This window comes from Camelus bactrianus, chromosome 6 (genome assembly GCF_048773025.1).
Source record: "Camelus bactrianus isolate YW-2024 breed Bactrian camel chromosome 6, ASM4877302v1, whole genome shotgun sequence".
NCBI lineage: Eukaryota > Metazoa > Chordata > Mammalia > Artiodactyla > Camelidae > Camelus > Camelus bactrianus.
Genome location: NC_133544.1, coordinates 11,419,407 through 11,442,168, shown reverse-complemented (window position 1 = coordinate 11,442,168; position 22,762 = coordinate 11,419,407). Strand labels below are relative to the sequence as shown.

Genomic DNA, 22,762 nt, shown 5'->3' with positions numbered 1-22,762 from the left:
TAGGAAGAAAGCAGCTTTTCATGCCTGAGGGTGTTTTGCAGCTATTTCTGGGACTGAGATTTAATCGGTCTGAGGTTCTCTGTAACTGTGCCTACTTGGGCTCTAGCTTTCCTGCCCCAAGGCAGAAGTGCTCATTTGTTTCAGAGAATTCTGTCCCTAGATCACTCCAGTCCTCAGCAAAGCTATCACACAAGTCCCATTCATGACCTGGGTCCGTTCCCGTTACAGTGAAGCCCGAGATTAGGAAACTTTCCATTCTGCAGGACAGGAAGATTTTCATGCCCTCAGGTGTAGCCCACTTATTTTGAAAAATACAGCAGGGCATCATTAATTTGGACGGTGCTCCTTTACAATTGCTGATGATGCTAAAAGTGGGTGGAATGGAGTTTACTCTAATTCAATAGTTACAAAAAACAGGGAAAGAAAGAAAAGGAAAAAATGAAGCAAAGAATGAGCTGTACATGGCTGTGAGCAGGGCGCTACAGGAATGAGTATGAGTAAGACGCTGTCTCTAGTCTCAAGGCGTTTACAAGAGTTTACATGTTTCTAAGAAAATGATAATAGTGTCCACCAGCTAGCGTGGGCAGAGAATCACAGATTCGTGGGCTTGGAATAAATTTATAAAAGGTCAACGGAGCCGTCTCTGTTCTCACAACAAGCTAATTCAGCATCCAATCATTCCTTAGTTGATTTGAGAACTAATCGGTGCATGTACGCCGTGTGCAGGCCTGGAGCTAGGCACCGATGGCAGGGATTTTAGTAATTCACAGTGTTCTCACTTACATACCTGATCTCCTTCATTCAGTGCTCCCCATCCCAAACGTACCCCATGACATTTGCTTTTATTCCCGCCACGATTCCATTAGTACTATCTGCTCTACCCCGAGGACTTGACTCAGTGCTGAGTGATGACAGACAACTCATACCAACAGGCCATTTCCTCTTCAACCCCATGTCAGACCCTAAAAGGCAGCTCCACTGGTTTTTGCATTAGGGGTCAAATGACAAGGGACGTGGGGCTACACTCCACCTTTTGGGAAGTGACTCATCTCTGTTTTGTGTGGCTGTGCCCCCCACTGCACTGGAAAAAGTCCCAAACTGGAGATGTGTCTGGGACACGAGAGGAAACACCTGCGAGGAAAGCCCCCACCCCGGTGCTCCGAGTACAGGGAGTGGTCTCTGACGCCAAGCCCATTACCGCTGCAGTGAACACCGTCATCCTCGAGTTCATATCCTGGGTCACAGCGGCAGATGAAAGAGCCATAGGTGTTGACGCAGGTCTGCACGCAGGGATTCTCGGTTGCACACTCGTTCACATCTGTGGAAAACCAAAGCACATCACTGCCCATTCCCGTGACGGATCATGTGCACCGGCAACATAATCTACCACCCCTAGGACACCAGGTGCACGGGTACCAAGGATCTCCATCTAGGACCCATCAGATCGAGTTCAGATCCCACAGTGTTCACTGAAGAACCAGGGGCTCCAGCCATACGTCCCTTCGAGGGTTGCAAGTTGGGGAAGGTAGAAACAACATGTACACACATCATATACGTGTACATGAACACATACACATGTACACATACACACCTCCCAGTAACTGCCCTCCAAGGCTCACCAACAGGAGTTTCTAGGCACATCTGCCTTTTCCCACCACCTACTGCATTCATCCCCAATGAGCTCTTCCCTCATCCCCACTGACTTTGAAGTTTCAGGTAAACAGATAAATCATCATGATAATTCTAATAACAACTCAAGTCATCATTGCCGTGGACTGAATTGTGTCTCCCTCCAAAAATACATACGTTGAAACCCTGACCCCGAAATGTGATATTTGGAGATGGGGCTTTTAGGAGGTAATGAAGGCCAAATGAACTCATCTGGGTGCGGCCCCCATGATGGATAAGTGCCCTTATTAAAAAGAGACACCAGAGAGCTTACTCTTGCCCTTCCTGCCACGTGAGGACACAGGGAGAAGGTAGCCTTCTACAAGCCAGGAAGAGAGGCCTCACATGCACCCAACCCTGCGGCACCTTCACCTTGGACTTCTAGCCTCCAGAACCGCGAGAAAGTGAAACTCTGCTGTGTAAGCCACCCAGTCTATGATATTTTGGCATGGTGGCCGGAATAGACTAAGACAATTACATGTGAGTAATGTTACTGATTATTACAAAAGGAGCTCACACACACTGAATCCTTACAACCCTCCTTAAGGACCATCAGCCCATGTTATACGTTCAGTAGGTTAAGGAGAAGACCACAAAGGGGCACAAGGAAACTTTAAGGAGCGATGGAATATTCACTACCTTGAGTTGGTGATGGTTTTGTGGAGGTATACACATGCCAAAGTGTATGAAATCATGCACCTTTAATCGTGCGGTTCATTTTACAACAATTATACATCCACAAAGATATTTCCCTTGGTTTTCAGGTTGAGAGATGTGCCCAAGTCCCCCAGCTAATAGGGGCACAGTTGAAACTGGGACATGAGTCAGGGGTCTTTCCAGGATACCCACAATTCTACACAGCTCATCAGAGGCAGGGAGGAAGGGAGGGAGCCCCTTTGGACAATGGCCCTGGCTGACCCGTTTTACGCCCCCCTTCTCCCACACTTCATATGGCAATGACCAAATTTCCAGCAGAGAGGATTTCTCTCGCCTTCAAAAGTCCGGGTAAACTTCTTATGACTCTTAACAGAGATTTGAGTGTTTTCGGAGTTAACAGGTGAGCAGCCTGAGAAGTTTCTCTTAAAGAAGAGGGCATTCCCATGCCCACACGTCTGCCGCTCCCTGGCACCTTTATAACCTCCAGAGGGAAAAAAATACAGTCAGGCAGGGAGGGTCCAGCGAGATGCCAGTCTCTCCTGGTGCCTAGTGGGAGTCTGGAGGCTATCCACCTAGAAGGCCAGGGAGGCCAGGAGAATGTCGTGGTGTGGGCCATGGAGAGCTGGTTCAAGCAGGACGGCCCGGATGAGTCTTAGGGCTGGAGGCCTCGGCTTCCAGCCAGACGCTGGCCACTCCAAGATGAATGAGGTCAGATTGTGCTCTCTCGCAGCTTCCGCCCCCTGGGGCCCTGGCTGCCCTTTCCTGCCCCTCTGTGATCCACACATGATCAGACGCCCTCCTGAATCCCGTGGGAGCAGACCCCACCCCATGTCAACTTGCTGGACAGGAAGGCTGGACCCTTGGTTCTACACTCAACTCTGCCACCACTGAGCTGTGTGCCTTTGGCCAAGTTGCTTCACAGTCTTCCTCATCTGCCCTGCCTACCTCATGAGGCTAAGATTCGGGGCTCAGAGAACTTAAAGCGTGACAATGCTTTGAAGAGTGCAAAACACTCTTCCTCGCTTGAGATGTTAGGGTTACAAAAGCTCACTGGAGCTTGTCACATCCTGTGTTGCCGTGGGCCCTGCTGATGCAATATCCCAGTGACCAAGTGCCTGTGTCCAGGCCTGGGAGCTGGGCCTGCTGCTTTTTATCACACTGCTGGACCTGGCATCGCCAGGTGTGTTAACTGCTCCTTGTCAAAGGCCTGACCTTGAAGGACGATACATGGGCCTTTTGGCTCTGCTGTGCATGGCTGTGCCCCAGGAGGTGCTGGGAACACCAAGCCAGCCGCTGGGGGAAAACCTGGGCTGGCATCTCGAACCCGCAGGCCTGGCACAGAGAAGCCTGCATCTGCCTTAAGTCGCTTGTCCCAGCAGCAAGGGAGCCAGGCACCCGCTCCCAGCTCCGTCAGCTCCCTCAGCCTTCCAGCCCAGCCTCTGCTCTCAGAAGAAAATGACCCCTCCTGGCCAGAGGAACACAGCCGAGACTTCTTGGCACAATCAGCAGAACCGGCTTTGGAAGAGAGACTTACAAAGAATCCAGGATCAAACTCTTTAACGCTGATGCCTTCCTGTTTACCCAATGATTTAGATACGATTAAACGAATGGAGACATAATATCCTCCAACCAGCTGGCCGGGAGCCTGCCCGCCAGACCCCGAGTAGGGTGACAAGGAAATGGATCCTGCAAAACCTGGTGGCAGGCTCCAAACAAAGACCTCATTCTGAGTCTCCGGCGCTGCCTCCACCCTGGATGATGCAGCTGCCAGGGACTGGAGGCCCGGGCGACGGGCTTGGGGCGGGGAGTCGGGGGCCAGGCAGGACTTGCACTAATTCCTTGAGTCTTAAGTCCCCCCCATTCACTTCCTGAGCAGAAGAAACCTTCAGATGGAAAGGGGAACAGGCGTGAAGCTTGTTTTTCTTACTGATCAGTCTGGGAAGCGATCACATGAGCATCAGAAAACGGCTTTGTTTCCCTCTGTTACGGTGGGTGATGTCAGATTGGAGAGGGAATTACCACCACCCCCGGACTTTCTGCTAAGTAACAGGCCCTCCTAGTCCAGGCCGGAGGGAAACCTGTAACAAGAGGCATCAAAACTGCCCATGAAACCCCTGCACAGAGTGTTGGCAAATATTTTGCAATTCACCAAGAATCAGGAGACCTCTCGGATCTTCCCTCTTTGGGCCTCAGGAACTGGACTCAGATTACGGGACGTGCGAGAACATTTCTGATTAGCCAAGAAAGCTGACGGGGCTACTTCTGGATAGCAGAGGCACAGAGGGAACCATGAAATGGTAAGCTCCCAGCTGGTGGATGACTGTGGCTCTAATGTCAGCAAACCCAGAGCACACTTTGACGGGTTTCACATAACCTCAGTTGGGATCTCAGGTTTCTGTAAGCAGTGGGAAGGGTGGGCAGTGACAATGAGGGAGAATACACTTTAACAACAGCATTTCCCACCCACATAAACTATCAGACTCTGAAGAAGACAGCATCTAGGGTTTCACATTGTGCTCAAGCTATCATTCACATTACATACCTTGGCAAGACCTTCCATCTTCATTGAGGGTAAAACCAGGGTTGCATGTACAGGAATAGGATCCAGGAACATTCGCACACAGCTGCTGGCAGTAGCCATAACGGCATTCATCAATGTCTGGAAACAAGAGTTGCAAGCAAGGTGAGATATTTCTTCTCCATCACCGATGCCACCCCAGCATCATTATTGCCCAGCTCTTCTGGAGCAGGATCTCAAAGGGAAGCAAAGAGGAACTAACACAAAGATAGTGCCTACAAAGTGTCAGGGATGGTGATACCCTCTGGATTCCGAGGCTCAATTTCCCTACGATCCTCCGTGACCCATTTCTGTCCCACGAGAACTTGAACCTATCTGGAAAGTGGTAGAAGAAATTTCCACTTAGAGGGAGATGTTGGTTAAGATGGCCTCTCAGATTTTATCCAGCTCCAAGATTCAACACTGAATTTATCCAACATTAAGGGTCACTCTAAGATTCTACAGAAACGTTTCACTGCTTTGGGAAAAGACGAGTTAACTTGCAGTGTAAGAGGAATCCATATTCTGGCTTAGATAGGCTGCTTGCAGTTCCATTAACAGTGAATATATCTGTGGTGTTGAGAAAACTAGACAGCTGCATGTAAATCAAGGAAGTTAGAACACTCCCTCACATCATATACAAAAATAAACTCAAAATGGCTTCAAGACTTAAACATATAGACAAGTTTGCTTAGAAGAAAACATAGGCAAAACATCCTCTGACATAAATCTTAGCAATGTTCTCCTGGGCAGTCTACCCAGGCAATAGAAATAAAAGCAAAAAAAAAAAAAAAAAAACAGATGGGACCTAATTAAACTTGTAAGCTTTTGCACAGGAAAGGAAACCCTAAGCAAAACAAAAAGACAACCTACGGAATGGGAGAAAATATTTACAAAAGATGAGACTGACAAGGGCTTAATTTCCAGAATACAACTTAATAATTTAAAAAAAAACCAATCCACAAATGGGCAGAAGGCCTAAACAGGAAATTCTCCAGTGAAAACATACGTATGGCCAATAGGTACATGAAAAAATGCTCAATATCGCTAATTATCAGAGAAATGCAAATCAAAACTATAATGAGGTATTGTCTCACACTGGTCAGAATGGTCATTATTAAAAAATTCACAAACATTAATACTGGAGAGGGTGTGGAGAAAAGGGAACCCTCCTACACTGTTGATGAGAATGTAGTTTGGTGCAGCCATTATGGAAAACAGTATGGAAATTCCTCAAAAGACTAAAAATAGACTTACCATATGATCTGGCAATCCCACTCCTGGGCATATATCCAGAGGGAACTTTATACATGCACCCCAATGTTCATAGCAGCACTATTTACAATAGCCAAGACTTGGAAACAACCTAAATGTCCATCGACAGATAACTGGATAAAGAAGTTGTGGTGTATTTATACAATGGAATGCTAATCAGCCATTAAAAATAATAAATTAATGCCATTTGCAGCAACCTGGATGGACCTGAAGACTGTCAGTACTAGGTAAAGTAAGCCAGAAAGAGAAAGAAAAATGCCATATGATATCACTTATATGTGGAATCTAGAAAAAAGACAAATGACCTTATTTACAAAACAGAAGACTCACAGAAAACATAGACTCACATAGAAAACAAACTTATGGTTACTGGGAGGAAGGGGTTGGGAAGGGATAAATTGAAAGTTTGAGATTTGCAAATATTAAGAGTCTCATGCTCTACTGACTGAGCTAGCTGGGCAACTGCCTGAGATTTGCAAATATTAACTACTATATATAAAATAAACAACAAGTTTCTACTGTATAGCACAGGGAACGATATTCAATATCTTGTAGTAACCTATAATGAAAAAGAGTATGAAAACAAATATATGTATGTATATGTATGACTGAACTATTATGCTGCACCCCAGAAACTGATGCAACATTGTAAACTGACTATACTTCAATTAAAAAAAATGAATATGTCCAGCTGCCAGGAACGAGAGAGAGTGAAGGCTGGGACAAACTGGGTAGCACTACAGTCTGGAGACTGTGAATCCAGTAACACAAGGACACTGGAGTTCACCTTGGATCTCCTCCTTGGACAGAGTGGACATAAAACCCTGGATAAACACATCTCTTCCAAGCCAGGGCTGGCCTTTCCTGAGCAAGCAGCTCTGTGGGTGAATGGTTCCTTTTAGCAGAGCCAGGCTGACATATACTAGTCAACGGGGAGTCTGATGTCACTGAGAAAGCATTTCCCCGGACCCCAAGTTGATGGGCTGGATAATCCACTCCCGCAGGGTAGGATGTCTTGAATGAAGCCTCCAGGTGGGGGACCTGACTATAGTTGTAACTGGTCCTTGTTTCATCCTCACCTCCCCTCAAATGTTCCCCAACCTGGTACCCCTTCCTTTGGAACCAGAGTCAACCCAGGGCTCCAGGGGTCAGCTCAGAACTTGCCTCTGTGCCTAGTTTCTACCACCTACTGCCAGAAGGGACACCACCTTCACCTTACCCGTTGTCCCATCCTTCTGAGGAGGGCTGTGTCCCATTTTATCTCTGAGTCATAGCTACTTCTAACTTGGCTCAGTCCACTGCCCACTGAGTGCCATGCAGCTCCTGCTCAGAAAGCACATTGACTTGTGCAACTCTGGTCCTGACCTCTTACGAGCGCACAGCTGGGCGCATCACCAAGCCCAGGGAGGCAACAGTGGGGAAAGAGGGCAACCTCTGCCTAGGAGTAGCTCGGGGGAAAGGCAGCCCCCACCCCGCCCCTTGTTTTTCTACAAACGCAATGCCTCAAAAAGTGCATAGGAGGGGTGGTGGACAGCTGTGGAACTTACATTTTGAAAGAGAAAAAAAAAGAATTTGGCCAGGGGACAGCATGAATTTAGCTAGAATTAGGAAAGGTCTTCACTTTGAATGTGAAGTGTAAGCGGGCTGTGCGCGCAGCATCATGTGACGCCTCCGGGAGCACCCCTCCCACAGCCTCATGCTCTGCGGAAGTGAACAGTCCTCCCAGGTAGAGGGATGTCCCAGTTACTGCCCCTGCTCAGGTGGTGAAGGGTCTCCTGGCCCTAAGGTCTCTGTTACCCCTTCTGTTTGGCCCGACCACCTGGTCTTCTCTAGCACCCCCTTGTGGTAGGAAAAAACTGGCCTGAGAAATAGGAGACTGATTTTAGACCCAACTCACTCTAACTTTGTCCAACATGTTCTTCCTCTTTGAGTCTCAGTTTCCAACTCTATAAAAGTTGGATGACATAATACCTAACATCCCTTCCAGCTCTGAAATTCTACATATTGAGTTCCCATACAAATAACTCACTCACACTGATCTGCTTATGTTCAAGTCAGTGGCATCAAATTTTCCAGAATAGCTAAGGTTGGTTAAAATGCAAAGCAGTCGTCATATTCACAAATGTCCATGTGCAGCCAGCTCTTCGGTGCCTGGAAAGGAGAACCAAGCCAAGGCTGGCTTGTCAGGCCCCAAGGATGCTTTGGACAGGGCTCTAGAGGACTCAGTCTCAATCAGGAAAGACTTGGAAAGAAGACACTTTTTGTTTGTTTGTTTCCAGGATGTTGTTTGGATTTGTTTCTCAGTTCCTCCTGGACTGACTTTCAGGCCACAGAATAGTGTCTTAGAGAATTTAAGCCAGTAGGGCTTTTCCAAGAAAACGGCATAGAAATCACACCCTAGAAAGAGAAATTGAAGTGACAGCTGGAGAGTGCTATGAATTCATGCACTTGGCTAAATCAAAAACTAGAGGGGAAGAAAGGAAAACAGCCTTCCAGTAAAAATAAACAGAGAGACCATATAGCAGATGCCAACTACCAGGGACAAAATTCTCAATTGGTGATGACTGACTCCTTGAAAAAGACTACAGCTAGTGGGGAGGGCGTGCTGGTGTGGGCTAGGGTAGGGTATTGGGAGCAGATGATGTCAGATCAGAATCCAGTGGTCCACGTTTGAGACTTCGGACATCTCTGTGACTAAGCAAACATTCCCTTCTCTTCATGTGATTTCTAAGTAGGACAGAATAACCCTCATCCCTTATCATTTCTTGCCTTTGTTATAGACTGCCAGAAGGAAGAAAGAAGGCTGAGGTAAAATCAAACGTGAATCCTTAAAAAATATTTTCAAAAACTCTGATGATGACATGGCAGTGATGGTGAGGGCTGATTTTACGGGGTGATGTTACCTGTAAATGCAATAGCCTTCTGCCTCCCCCACCACCAGAGAAAAGCCCGCTGCCCTTACGTCACCCAGCTCTGCCCGCACTTCACAATACTCAACGCAACCATGCACTTTCAAGAGTCTGTGTGCCGCAAAGAGCTGTTACCTAAGCACTGGCCTTCGAGAAGCCAGTAGCCATCGGTGCAGGAGCAGGTATACCCTCCTTCGGTGTTGATGCAAATCTGGGTAGGGTTGCACTGGTGGGAATCCGTTGCACATTCGTCCACATCTGTAACACAAACATATTCCAGAGAAAGTCACCTATATGTATTTAGAGCCCTGGAGCCACCAGAGATGCCAGCTGCTTGCTCATCTGGCTGGGTAGCCACTGATAATGTCCCTGGATTATATCCAAAGAGATGGAAGCACCTCCCTAACGGGTACCACCCAGAGATCCTGGCCTTTTTGGAGCAGGCAGAGCTAAGCTGCTCCCCAGAAATCCACAAAGGAAATGGCCAAAAAGAGAGCACACAACCTTAAGCACTTTTCTGCCCTCTTACCTCATCCTTCTCTGAAAGCAGGTCTCCTTGATAAACAACCAACCTAATCTAGAAATGCATTTGGTAGTAGGCTTATCCACTCGCATATTAAACACATCTGTTGTGTACCTACTGTGTACACAGAGCTGTGATAAACACCAAGGAGAGCATAACAGAAGGAAAAAAAATGTCCCTCACCAACGGACTCTTGTAGTCAAGTGACCTGATTGCATCCATGCACGAAAATCTTTCAGCTTAGGGCTCCTGCCCCTTCACGAAGCTTCCCCGAGCCCTCCGGCCACCCCTCCACTCCAGAGCTCCGGGGGCTGATCTCTGCTCACGTTGGGCTTCTCCATGCTGCTACATGCCCGTAACCGTCCGCCTGCTGGTGTGCAGGTCCTTGTGTCCCAGTTGGTCCCTTCTTAACTGAGATCTTCAGAGCAGAGCTGGACCCATTCTGCATTCGTGGCCACATTTCTCAAGACATCTGGTGTTCACAGCTCTCAAAACTGTTTCGGCTGAGACGAATCCCTCTTCCCTCTCTCCCCATACTGCACTTTAGGAAGAGCACACAGATCTATAGCAAGACCTCCTGACACCAAGCTCTCACTTTGACCTCAAGGATGAGACTCTCTAAACCTTCAGCTATTCATTCACTCCACAGGAACTGACCCGGCCGGGCTCCGCCTTCCCTGCTCATCATTCCCTCCCGCGCCGGTCTGCATCTCCACAGGGCTCCCTCATTTTGCCCCCTCGTTGCTGCAGTCAGGGTTTGCTCATCTACACCTTCTCCCTCCTCCCCAGAACAGACCATCAGGCCCTTGAAATAATATTAAAAGCTGCACTTCACTGAGCTTGCGCAGTGTGTCTGGCTCCTTTCATATGTTATCTCGTTTTTTTTTCTCCCCGTGCAGTGGGCTCATGATCCCCACTTTACAGACGAGAAGACTGTGCAGGAGGAGCTAAGTGAAGAGCCAGGCCAGGCCCCTCTGGCTGCCTGCCGCCCAGCCCCCTCTGGGCAGGAGTAGCAGCCGTCACACTGCTCAGGCCCAGGCAGGTTGGAGAAGGAACCAGCAGACCAGGAAGAGGAGAGAGGCTGAGCTTTGGCTGCCTTTTCCTGCCCCACCTGGAAAACCGTCTGCCTCTTGACATCATAGATGGCAGACTGTGGTGGGACTGGGAGGCGGCCAGGGCCCCAGAGCATCTGCTCTGGCACAGGTGTGCACTCGGGAAGTGAGCACAGCTGACCCAGTGAAACATTCAGCCAGGTAAGCGATGGTCTCCTGAGTTCAATCCACCACCATTGCGTCCAGAGTCAACACCAACATCACTGGTCAGTTCCCACCCCAGCTCCAAAGGACCAGGTGTCTGGGCATCACACAGAAACCAGGCTCCAGCCCTCTAAACACAGACAGCCTCCAAGAACCTGCTTCCATGAGGGCGGCAGCCTCCTCTCCGCCCCGATGCCTTGACGATGGGCAGCCTCGGTGGCAAAGACCCAGCCCCGTTCTCAGCTGCAAGAGCTCCTGCCTTTGCTCTGGGCCTCCCTTCCAGCCCAGTTCTGCCCACCCAGCAAAGCCTCCCAGGGGATCCAGTGCATAATACTTGGCCAGCATCCTGTCCTGCTCAAATCCATATCAAAGCCTATGATACTAAATAATGCCACTATTGGCCAGCACATTTACGGTTTTTTACATTTTTCCGGTGGGAAGTGATGGATGGCAACTGTACCCTGGGAACGACGTTGCCTTAGGAATTTGTGCTCTTTTCCCTGCTTTGAGGGGAATGGAGGGTGAGGGAGACTTCAGAGGAGCAGAGCTGTTAGAGACCCTTGGTGACAGCGAGTCCCCAAGGCTCTGTGTTTGTGTAACCGATGGTTTGCCCGCCGTGCCCGCAAAGCCCTAAAGAGAGGATCCAAATGTTGGCCAGTAGACGGGACTGGGCTCAGGAGGGCGAGAGGGGCCTCCGGGTGTATGCAGGTGCACACACAAGGGCACGTGCCAAATGTTCAAGTTCAGAAACAAAATCTCTAAAGTTTATTTTTTTGAAAAACACCACTTTCACTGACTTAAAGAATTAACTCATTTGTACCGCATTTCTGTTAATGTATGTTCAAAAAACTACTTGAACTGATGGATTGAATGATTGAATGGATTGAATGCATTGTCAGTTGATTAACATTGAATGGATGGATTGTCAATACAAACATATTTTGAGAACTCAGTAAGTCTGGAGTCTTGGAGGGGGATGTGTGTCCCATCCTTATACCCTCAAAGCACACTTGGTATAAGGCTGTGTCCATAGAAAATGTTCACTATTTGGTGAAATGAGTGAATGAACACGGGGGCAACAAACATTAAGGCCTTTCAGCCCCCAGACAAGTTTTTTCCAGCCAACCTGTTGACAAGACCATTCTGGTGGATGGACTTTAAAACCCACCACCCCCACCGAAAACCCCCGACAGCTTACACACCTGGTGGAGCTGAAGCTGAAAGTGTTCACGCTGTGAGTTCCGCCCGGGATTCAAAGACTCATCACACATTCCAGCTCACAGCTGAATTGCTTACATTAAATACCTTTGACTTAAATAACAGAAGGAATAATACATTGAACCACTCCAAGGACATTCTTTGGCAAAGGGTCCTTTTCTGCATCAGTGGAAAAGTACAAGCTACGGCAACCTGAGTAAGTGTCATTATCCTCGTACACAAACCATGCCTGGGACTCCTTTCCTTTTCTGTGTGATATTTAGGACGAGTCCCTTAAGAGAAAAGAATGCTGGGTTCACTCAATCACTTATGCACTCATTCACTTATTAATTTTTTGCATTCTACTGTGGCTCTGTGTATGTGTGTGTGTGTGTGTGTGCGCACGCGCACGCGTGTGTGTCCTCCCAGATCTCCAGCTCACTGGGAGAGCCTGCGTCAAGTGCAGCCCCTCCAGTTGTGTGTTTCCCGGAAGCAGACTTTCCCAAGAGTCCTTCTGCCGGCTCCCTGCATCCCGCCTGGGTAGCTGCCGGGGCCCCTAGAGGATCCCACCACAGCAGCCCTGGCTCCACCTGCCCAGCTGGAGGAACATCTACCCGCCGTCCGGACAACCAGCACCCCAGAAACTGGAGGAAAGCGCTCGCTGACTTCTCCAGATCCCAGCAGCAGGTCAAAGCCCAACATGGCCCCTGCCCAGGATGAAATCATCTGTGCTGTGTTGAGCAACACAGCTCAGCTGCCTCGTGCAGCTTTGTCTGAGCTGAAACTCCTCCCTTCAGACAACCCCAGCGTGGTCTCCAATGATGCCATTCTCAATCTGAAACAACCCCTCACTCAGGAAAAGTCCTCAAAGCAGGCCACCACGTCTCCTTGACACCCTCCCAGGAGGCAGAAGTAAGCTCCCAGCCTCGGGACAGTGACCCACACATCAGGGACACTCACGTAGGACATCATACTGATGGCTGGGTCCCACGTCCTCAGCAGGTGCGCTAAGGCAACAGCCTTCAAGTCCAGTCAAGACCTCACAGGAAGGCACCAGATGAAGGGCCTGGCCTCGAGGTATCAGACTACACCCACCCAGCAAACCAGGACAACAAAACCAACAGAATCTTCCAGGCCGACTCAAGGGACAGCATGGGAAAAGGTCACGGCCTACAAAGCTGCTGGAAATTTTAGCCCTTGGAGCAGGCGTCAGTGATGGAAGCACATGGTGATAGGCGGGGAGCCCCTCTCTCTTGTCAGATGGAGTTCTCACAGCATGTCCTGGGGCCCATGCTGTCTGTTTATGCCATAATATGTCCTTCCTTGGGAGTGAGTTAGTTCTTAGAAAATAGCAAACAACCCACTTTTCTGTCCCACGTAAAACTAATGGTTCCAGGTATAATTATAGTGTTAACTCACAGGTTATTCTATAAAAATCTCTACAGGCAGGTAGAATGGACAACTTACTGCTATAAATATGCATCAATACATTTGGATACAAATCATATGCACAGGTGTACGAGCTATTTATTGTATGTGAACACACATATTACACACCCACATGCCTTTACAGTTCTGCGCTTTTTCCTAAAGGTTAAAGGGAAAATAGCTAAACTGTTTTCATAACACAAATCCTCACTGAAATACAATGTCCTTTAAAAACTGTAAAGCAAAGCAAAACAAAACAAAACCTAATGGTTTCCCCAGGCCCACAGGGAGAGCATTTCCTAGGTCACTTGGCCAGCTCCAAAGCTAAAGAGGAAAGAAGATCAAAGGGCTGAGATCTCCCCAGAAAAGGCTACTGGGTAAAAAAAAAAAAAAAAAAGAAAACTTTGGGTGCAGGCAGAGCTGGGTGTGAATCCAGGCTCCTGCACTTAATAACTGAATAATACCAAGCAAGCTGATTAACCTCTTGGGTCCTCAGGTGTCCTGCCAAACAGAGCTGCGGCAGCCTGCCTCCCCAGTCGCCATGAGAGTTCATACATCAATGTGTTCACAGGCCCCATCGCCACTGCCTGGCACGTAGTAGGTGCCTGAGAAATTTTTGTTCCCTTCCCCGGTGAGATGCTGTTTCTAACAGCAATGAAAGATCAGGATGCTTGGCTTCTGCCTGCTGCAGGCTTTGCTCTGGAATTCAGAAGACATCAAGTTGATACACCATGGGGGCTCAGTGGACTAGGAAACATGGTTAGTTCTACAGTTCAGCCAGAGCTGGAGATTTCTCCCCTCAAAGCCCCAGATATGTGGCAGGAGACTGAGACTAGAGGTGAGAAAAGGCAGGGTCTGTTCCTTTGTGGGATCCCAGGCTCCACCTCTGCACTTCAGCACCTGGGGATGGACCTAGGATTCTGTCACCGTGGACGTCCGAAAGCTTCAGGCTGTGTGCGTCTGCCTGAATTCCACAGCCAAGTACGATCAACCTTAACCCAGGGTACGATTCTTCCCTCTTGCTGTGTCTTCTCTTCTCCCAGACTGAGAAGGAGCAAGGGCTGCCTTGGTGAGCCTGTGTACACACCCTTAGCTGACTGTCTCGGTTCTTGTGTGAGAACGGCCATCAGCCAAAGGGAAACATTCTCACTGGGTGACACTGGGAGAAACTGGCCAAAAGTATTTGGAAGGCTGCACCTTTCCAAAGGCCTCCACAAGTCCTTTTTTGGACACGGCCAAATCATTTCCTTGGTAGTAAATTTTTACCCAGTGAAACAACATGTTTTCCCAGCCCGCCTTCGTTCCTTCCTCGCTCAAGCTAATGGGGCTTGATAAGGAAGAAGAAAATAACAATGGCGCATTCCGACGCCTCCAATTGAAGCCAGTTTCAGGCCTGCTGCTGGGCTGGATCCCTGCCATTTTTTCAGTGAGACAAGCTCCGCCAAGGCTGGAAGCCACACAGGACTGACTTCGCAAACACCTGCTTAATTAAAGATCTCAGCCCTGGAGAACTCGCTTGTTGAATTCCCGGGACATCTGCATTCCATGCGTCTTCTGGGTCCTGGGCACTCATCAGGAGCCAGAGCTTTTTGTGTTTACCCCACTGTTCCCAGTGCCTGGTATCACGCTTAGACCACAAAGCTTGCTCATTTCTGTGCCTCTAATTAAGCACCAAATATGTGATGCCTTTTCCAAACAACAAAAAGTCCTTTCCTCTTGCATGAAACCAGCTGGAAGGCAGGTTCCCGCCTCTCTATGGATTCTGTTTTTCTAGCCATAAAGTGAGGGCTCAGAGGAGAGCTCTGAAAGGCCCTTGCAGCTATGACCTTCTACAGAAACAAACTATGCAGCTAATGGAGATCACATTGTTGGGTTCTTGGGTAATTATTTTCATCCAGAGGACTTGGTAAACATCAGCTGACTTCAGTTGCTTTCAAACTGGGCAGTGAATCGGCCAAGCCCATTTAACTTTTGACAATGTATGAATGGTCCCTGCAGTTTTAGGGGTGGGGTGGGAGCGAGGCAGGTAAGATACATATGTTCCTTCTTGAGCTTCATGCATCAAACTGTCCTGAGAGTAAGGGGATGAGGCTGCTTCTTGCCAGTCCAGACATGGTACTTTTTTTTTTAAAGGGCATTAAGCTTTAGCCATTATTGTGATTATAAACCAAACAAATGTAGAGCTCAAACTAGATTTCCATTTGCTAAAATTCTTACCATTTGTCCATCAACAGAGAAGGATTTTTGAAACTATACAGGTCAGTGGTTCCCAAACCTAGCTACGCAAAAGGATCACCAGACTAGAGCAGAAATCCTGGGGTGGAGGCTTGGAAAGCTGTTTAAAGTTACCTAAATGATTCCAGTGCAAAACCCTAACTGGAACTGCTGTGCTGGACTAACAATTCTCAAACTTTAACGTGCATATGAATCAGTGGGGATCTTGCTGAAATGCAGGCTCTAATTTGGTCAGTTCTGCATTTCTAATAAGCTCCCAGGTGATGCCAGCGCTGCTGGCCCACGGACCACGCTTTGGGAGGCGAGGTGCTAGATTATTGTGAGTGATGTTTGGTTCTGTATCCATGCAACCTACTCAGAGTTTAAGAAGCTGTTCGAGAGAGTCTAGGAGAGAATTAAGTGTTCAAAAATCAAGCCAGCAACTCCTAACCAGACTCTTCTCTAAGATCAAATCTGTTGGTTACAATAGTATTGTGATTTTTAGAGTCTTATTCAAGAAGCTCTCAGCATAGTCTAAACCAAACTGCTTGCTTTCCTGGCGTACACACACAGCCATGACTGACTTCCACCTGCAGCGGTCCTGCCCAGGGCACTGGGTGCCTTCAGAAGGTTGTCTCCGCTTCAGTTTGCTGGTGGTGTTTTGATTTCCTGTGAGTTAACACAGTTCCCTAAATCTTAACTAAGTCCTTGGAAATACTGCCCCCCAAATGATGACAAAAAGTGCAAAAGATTCCAACTAGGAGAAAAGACAATGTCTTTCCTTTAGTACAGACCATCCCCTTTTCATGAACACTGTCTATAAATACTGCAGCTCTTCAGTCCTGTGCTGGCCACCGCATCTCCCCACAGGCTCCGTCTCCTAGTTCCCTCTGAGCCCGCTCCTCCCCCACATCCTCAACTCCACGCAACCCTCCTTGCCAAGGTCTGTGAGCTCCTTGTCCCCGACCCCCACACCCTCCTACGCCGATGCTGTCCCAGTTCACGGCGTTACTGTTTTCCTTCCTCCAACACCCTACTCTCACACAATTCTACTGAAAGTCTTGCAGATTCTTTCTTTACATCCCTTATCCCCCACCCCACGCCACATGCCAAGGCCTCTTTGTCTTTTCTCTAAATGATTGTAATAATTCCGTACTAGTCTGCTGGCTTCCAGTCTCACCCCCTGATAGCAAGCCAAACACAACCTCCAGAACCATCCAAGACACGAAAACAGTCGTGTGGGTCTGCTACTCCACACTGTGTAGCCCCTCCTGAGAAACCTCACAGCTTGCTTCTGACACCTCGGCCACAGAGATGTCACACCTACTTTTCTGCTCAGACATGTGCTCAGCACATCGGGTTTTCTAGCATTTCAGGCTGTTTTACATCACAGGCCAGGTAGGGCTCTATCTCCTTCCACTAAGCCACGAGTTTCTTGAAAACAAGAAGTGGGTCTTATTGGGTCTTATTGACCTTCGTGTCCTAGGCACCTAACACGGGGCCTGGCGGGACGGACAGCACGGAAGTGAAGGCTTTTGGAAAAGAAGATACTTTGTTCTTGGACTTATCTGAGGGCAAGGGGGAAAGTCAAGTATACCACAGGACAGGGGAGGAAGCGCGTTCAGCCACCCACCTCTTCGGCGGCCCGCATCTCATTCCACGGGGTGGAGGAGACCTGGCGGACGGCGCCAGCCCCTGCCGAGCCTCGGGTCCCAGCCTGCGGAGCCCGGGGCCTCCTCCCCATCCCAGTCTTCACCCAGGACTGATTTAAGAGTGTCCCCAACTTCCAGAGGCTCCGACACACCATGTGCTTGGCCTGATGGAGTGAGTTACGTTTCCTCTTTCCTACTAAAGTGCAGGACATCCCAGATGAAGAAGTTCACTCTCAACAGTCACAGAAGGGAGGGACATCAGAGGAGAGAAAAGATATACCCTTAACTGACCTGAAAACAGGCACCCACGGGACCTCTTTGGGCACAACCGGAAATCTAATCCATTTTTCAGGCTCAGGACATAACCCTCAGCCTGGGGCCAGCTGTGAGAATACCCAGGTGTGCAAATTCATCCCGTCGTCAGCCCCAAACATTCCCTGCGAGGTCACAGGAGCAAGATGATGGATCTGCATGTGTTCTCTTCCCCATGCCTGGGCTCAGAACCTCCACTGCCCCTTCTGATTCCATCACTTGCTAACCAGGGGGGCCCTGGGTGTGGCATTGACCTGCATTTGCTTCCTTGTCTCTGAAGTGGGGCCACCAATGCCTGTCCTCCTAGAACTAGCCGGCATTGAACAGAAACAAGTGTGTGGAGGCAGTGCCGAGGGCAACAAGGACACATAACTGCCAGTGCCCCACGTCTGGGCGGTGCGGGCAGGTCTTGACACTGGACAGTGATGCTGCCTTCACATACGCCCGTTCCTGGAACCCTAGGACAAGGGACGGAAGTGACAGATGGCTCTTTCAACATAACAAGTTACAAGCACCAGGCCAGCAGGTGACTAAGGATATAGATATTTCATCCTGAGACCAACCCACTCTGCCTTCCTCCTCTCCGCTCCCCCACCCTCGGCCCTGCTCTGGTGCAAAGCCCCCTGCTCCCCAGTCTAGCAGACGACCCCAGCATATCAGAGAATAACTGTTGAGGCTACAAGCAGGAGGAGGTGAAACCTCAGGGGATGCGAGGAAGAAGGGAGGAGCATGTAGGGACCACGGGGGTAGCGAGAGGGTGTTGGAGAGAGAGAGCGCGAGTCTTAGGGAGACTATCTCCCAGCTGAGGGGCTACAGGTCCTGAGAGTCTGGAAGCGAAGGCCCCACCCCAAATGGCACAGGGACTGAAACAGCCACACCTGCTCCCCACCACCCTTTGGACTTGGTTAGAGTTGGATTGTATCACTTAAACTTAAAATAAATATTTGAACTGATTAAACATTTTTCAGGATTGCATGTTTACCTAGATGATGGTACTAATAAGGGCTGCCCTCTTCCATCCACCCCTCTGTGGGCACCAGTGGACTCCTGGATTTCCATAGCTCAGAAGGCAGGGAGGTGAAGGAGCGACATGTGGGGCCAACCAGCTAGCTGACCTACCAGACCCATCCAGCCCTCCCTCCTGCCATAAGGAGCACGGTGCCCAGGTCCCAGAGCCCACAACAGAGCCAGTCAGGATTGCTTTATGCCTCACACTCCCTATGATCAGCACTGCTACAGGTTCTAGGGATTCAAAGATCAATGACACTTGATCACTTCTCTCTTCCCTCTGGCTAGGATGCAGGTGTGATGGTGAGAGCTGGAGCAGCTATCTTGGATCCAGAGGAGAGAGCCACACAGTGAGTTTGGCCGAGCCACTGTGCTAGCCCTGAACCACCTGCCTCTGGACTGTACCAAGGGAGAGAATTTTAATTCTCTCCTATTTAAACTAGTATGTTGAAGGTCTCTTTGTTATAGGAGCTTAGCTTGCACCCTAATACAAATGAGTAGGAGTTAGCCAAATGAAGTAGATTGGGAATGGCACATGCAAAGGCACTGAGGCATAAGAGGCACAGCACATTCAGTGAGCCAAGAGCAGTTAACACAAGCTTACATATGAGGGTGAGCACAATGAGTGCAGGGGGAGGGTAGGGGGTATGGGAGCCCATTTGTAAAAGGGTCATGTGCCAAGCTAAAGATGCTGGAGGAGAAGGAGGAGAGTGGGGGTAGAAAGAACTGGAAAGGGGAAAAGAAAAGAAAAAAAATGAAGAGACAATGAGGAGGGGACAAGAGGAGAGAGCAGAAGAGTGAAAACACAGCCATTCTCTCCTGCATGTGGGAGCTTGTATCAGTTCTCAATTAAGCCCCATGAAATTCCGAACCCCTTGCAGCTCTGCAAAAATTAGCATTAAGTTTTATGTTTCAATGAGCTCTCTGAGTTGGCTTCAATCAGAAAATTTTGACTTATATACTTTTTAAAGCCACAATAAGGCGAGACTTGAAAAAAATGTAGTCCCTGATTCTAAATGGTTGGATCAAGAGTCTGCTCAATCGGGTTCTCAATAAATTCTGGGGTTTTTTAAAAATATCACATTTGATCTTTTTTTAATTGAAGTATAGTCGGTTTACAATGTTGTGTTAATTTCTAGTGTACAGCATAGTGATTCAGTTATACGTATATACATAATTCCTTTTCATATTCTTTTTCATCATAGGTTATTATAAGATATTGAATACAGTTTCCTGTGCTATACAGTAGGACCTTGTTGTTTATCTATTCTATATATAGTAGTTAGTATCTGCAAATCCCAAACTCCCAATTTATCCCCCTACCCTCCCCTTTCCCCCCTGGTAACCATAAGTTTATTTTCTATGTCTGTGAGTCTGTTTTTATTTTGTAAATAAATTCATTTGTATTATTTGTTTAGATTCCACATATAAGTGATATCATATGGTTTTCTTATATCATATCATTTTTCTTTCTCTTTCTGGCTTACTTTACCTAGTACTGACAATCTACAGGTCCATACATGTTGCTGCAAGTAATAGATGCTTTTCTGATAAAAGTTAGTGGCAGTAGTGGAAGAAATGCTAATAAGAAACAATGAAAAACAAATGACCCATAAGCAAGAAGTTTATACTGTATAGCACAGGGAACTATATTTAATCTCTTATAGTAACTTATGATGAAAAAGAATATAAAAATGAATATATGTACGTTCATGTATGACTGAAGCATTACACTGTACATCAGAAATTGACACAACATTATAAACTGACTATACTTCAATAAAAATATATATATACAAAAAAAATGGCCCAATGTAACTCACTGGGACCCCCATATCTCTCTGTGTCCCTCTGCCACACAATTCCTAGAAGGAGTGTCTACAGTTGCTGCTCTGCCTCCTCACCGCCCACTCGCTCTTTGACCTGCTCCAATCAGACTTCCATTCCTCTGATTTGACTACAGCCTCTCTCGTCAAGGTCATCACTGACTTCCACCACATCAAATCCAATGGTTTGGTCTTTATCCTTCACTACTTCTCTGCAGCATTTGGCACAGTCAACCTCTCCCTTCTTATTTAAAGCCTTTCTTCACTAGACTTCCGCCATCCTACTCTCCCCTGGTTTGGGGTTTTCCCGAAGGTTGTCCTGGTAGTCAGTCTAGGTGGGTCAGGACATAACCCAAGCCTTTTTAAGTGAGCCCAGTCTGGTCTCGTCCCTCACACCCTAGCTGACCCAGAGCCCTGCACAGAGGACACAAATCAATAAGCACTTGCTGAACTAAGAAGTATTGCCAATGGCAGAACTTCACAACCAAAAAGAATTTAGAAGTCATCTTGTCTAATGTTTTTCTACCCTTGGCTCTTCATCTGTATCACCTGGGAAGCTCTAAAATATACTATACATGCCCACCCCAGACCAGTTCAGTCACAGCCCCTGGGAAGGGATGAGACAGATTTCAATGTGCAGCTTGATTAAGTACAGCTCTAACCCAATGGTGTGCATTAGAATCTCCTTGGAGACTTGGTTTTTTTTGATAATAATAAATATATATATAATATAATAATAAATGTAGCTCTTGATTCAGGAGGTCTAGAGCAAGTCCAGGGATCGGTATTTTTATCAGGCATCCCAGCTGATGCCAGTACAGGTATTCCTACTCACAGAAACACTGGTCTATCCAAGACCAAGTGACTCAAGGTCAAGAATCACATTGTATTTATCTTCAGAGTCCCCTTCTCCAAGCACAGTGCCTGGCATGGAATAGTCATTGAGAAACTAGTTGCTCACCTCAGTCCAGTTAGGATGGCTGCTGTAGGAAGGAAGGAAGGAAGGAAGGAAGGAAGGAAGGAAGGAAGGAAGGAAGGAAGGAAGGAAGGAAAAGAAAGAGAAAGAAAGAGAGAAAGAGAGAAAGAAAGAAAGAGAGAGAAAAGAAAAGAAGGAAGGAAACAGGGGAAGGAAGGAAGAGAGGGAGGGAGAAGGAAGATGGGAAGAAAAGAAGAAGAAAATAACAAGTGTTGGCGAGACTGTGGAGACACTGGAACCCTTGTGCGCTGCGGGTGGGAATGTAAAATGGTGCGGCCTTTGGGGAGAGCAGTACAGCAGCTCCACAAAAAAGTAAACATACAATTACCGTATGAACCAGCAATTCCACTCCTGGGTGTGTATCAAAAAGAAAAAAAATCACTATCTCTATGAGAGATCTGCACTTACATGTTCAGTACAGTATTATTCACAATAGCCAAGAGGTGGAAGCAACCCTAACGTCCATCCATGGATGAATGAAAAAACAAAATGTGGTCTGTACATACAATGGCACATTATTCAGCATTAAAAAGGGAGGAACTTCTGAAGTGTGCCACAACATGAATGAACCTTGAGGACATTATGCTAAGTGAAATAAGTCAGCCAAAAAAACCAAAAACAAAAACAAAACAAATATTGATGATTTCATTTATATGAAGTATCTAAAAGTAGTCAAATTCATGCACAATAGAAGGTAGAATGGTGATTACCAGGGGCCGAGGGGAGCAGTAAAAAGGGAGTTGCTGTTTAATCGTATAGAGTTTTAGATTTGCAAGATGAAAAAGTTCTGGAGATCTATTTCACAACAATGTGAATATACTTTACACTATTCGACTATACACTTAAAGATGGTTAAGATGATAAATTTCAAGTAATGTGTTTTTACCACAATAAAGTTAATATCTGTAAATCAAAGCGTATTTCTTCATTGAATTCTATTCTCAGTTTTATAAATCACCCCAACCCAAAGACATAATTGACCTATGATCTGGAATAAAATCCCAGAGAAGAAACATATGGCAGTGTCCTGTTCTCCTGAGGAGCTTAACTCTGCCCAAACTGCCCACATCTCCTCGGCAGCCCCCTTCTCCACGAAGGAATGAAGGTTTGAGTATCCCTAGGTGAGAGCAGAGAATCAGGAGGAAAAGAATGGAGAGGGAAAAAGATGAAGGCATGGAGGGTTGGGGAGGGAAGCAGGAACGAGGAGGTCTGGACTATGCCATGGGGCATCTCAAACGTCTAGTGATTTGGTTCAAAGGGCAACACAGGTTGGTGGGAGACAGGCTTTGGAGTCAGACTTCTTT

The 22,762-nt window shown here is 47.6% G+C and overlaps 1 protein-coding gene across 3 annotated transcripts in view; it reads right to left on the bottom strand.

Moving 5' to 3' along the window:
* Positions 1-22,762, bottom strand: part of FBLN5 (fibulin 5) — a 70,272-nt gene that overhangs the window by 15,825 nt on the left and 31,685 nt on the right. For all 3 annotated transcript variants that reach the window (XM_074365124.1, XM_010968703.3, XM_045505792.2), the window contains 3 exons: positions 9,202-9,324; positions 4,868-4,984; positions 1,199-1,318 (listed from right to left, as the gene is read on the bottom strand). In XM_074365124.1, the coding sequence (XP_074221225.1) occupies positions 1,199-1,318; positions 4,868-4,984; positions 9,202-9,324 (360 nt within the window). The remainder of the gene's footprint in view (positions 1-1,198; positions 1,319-4,867; positions 4,985-9,201; positions 9,325-22,762) is intronic.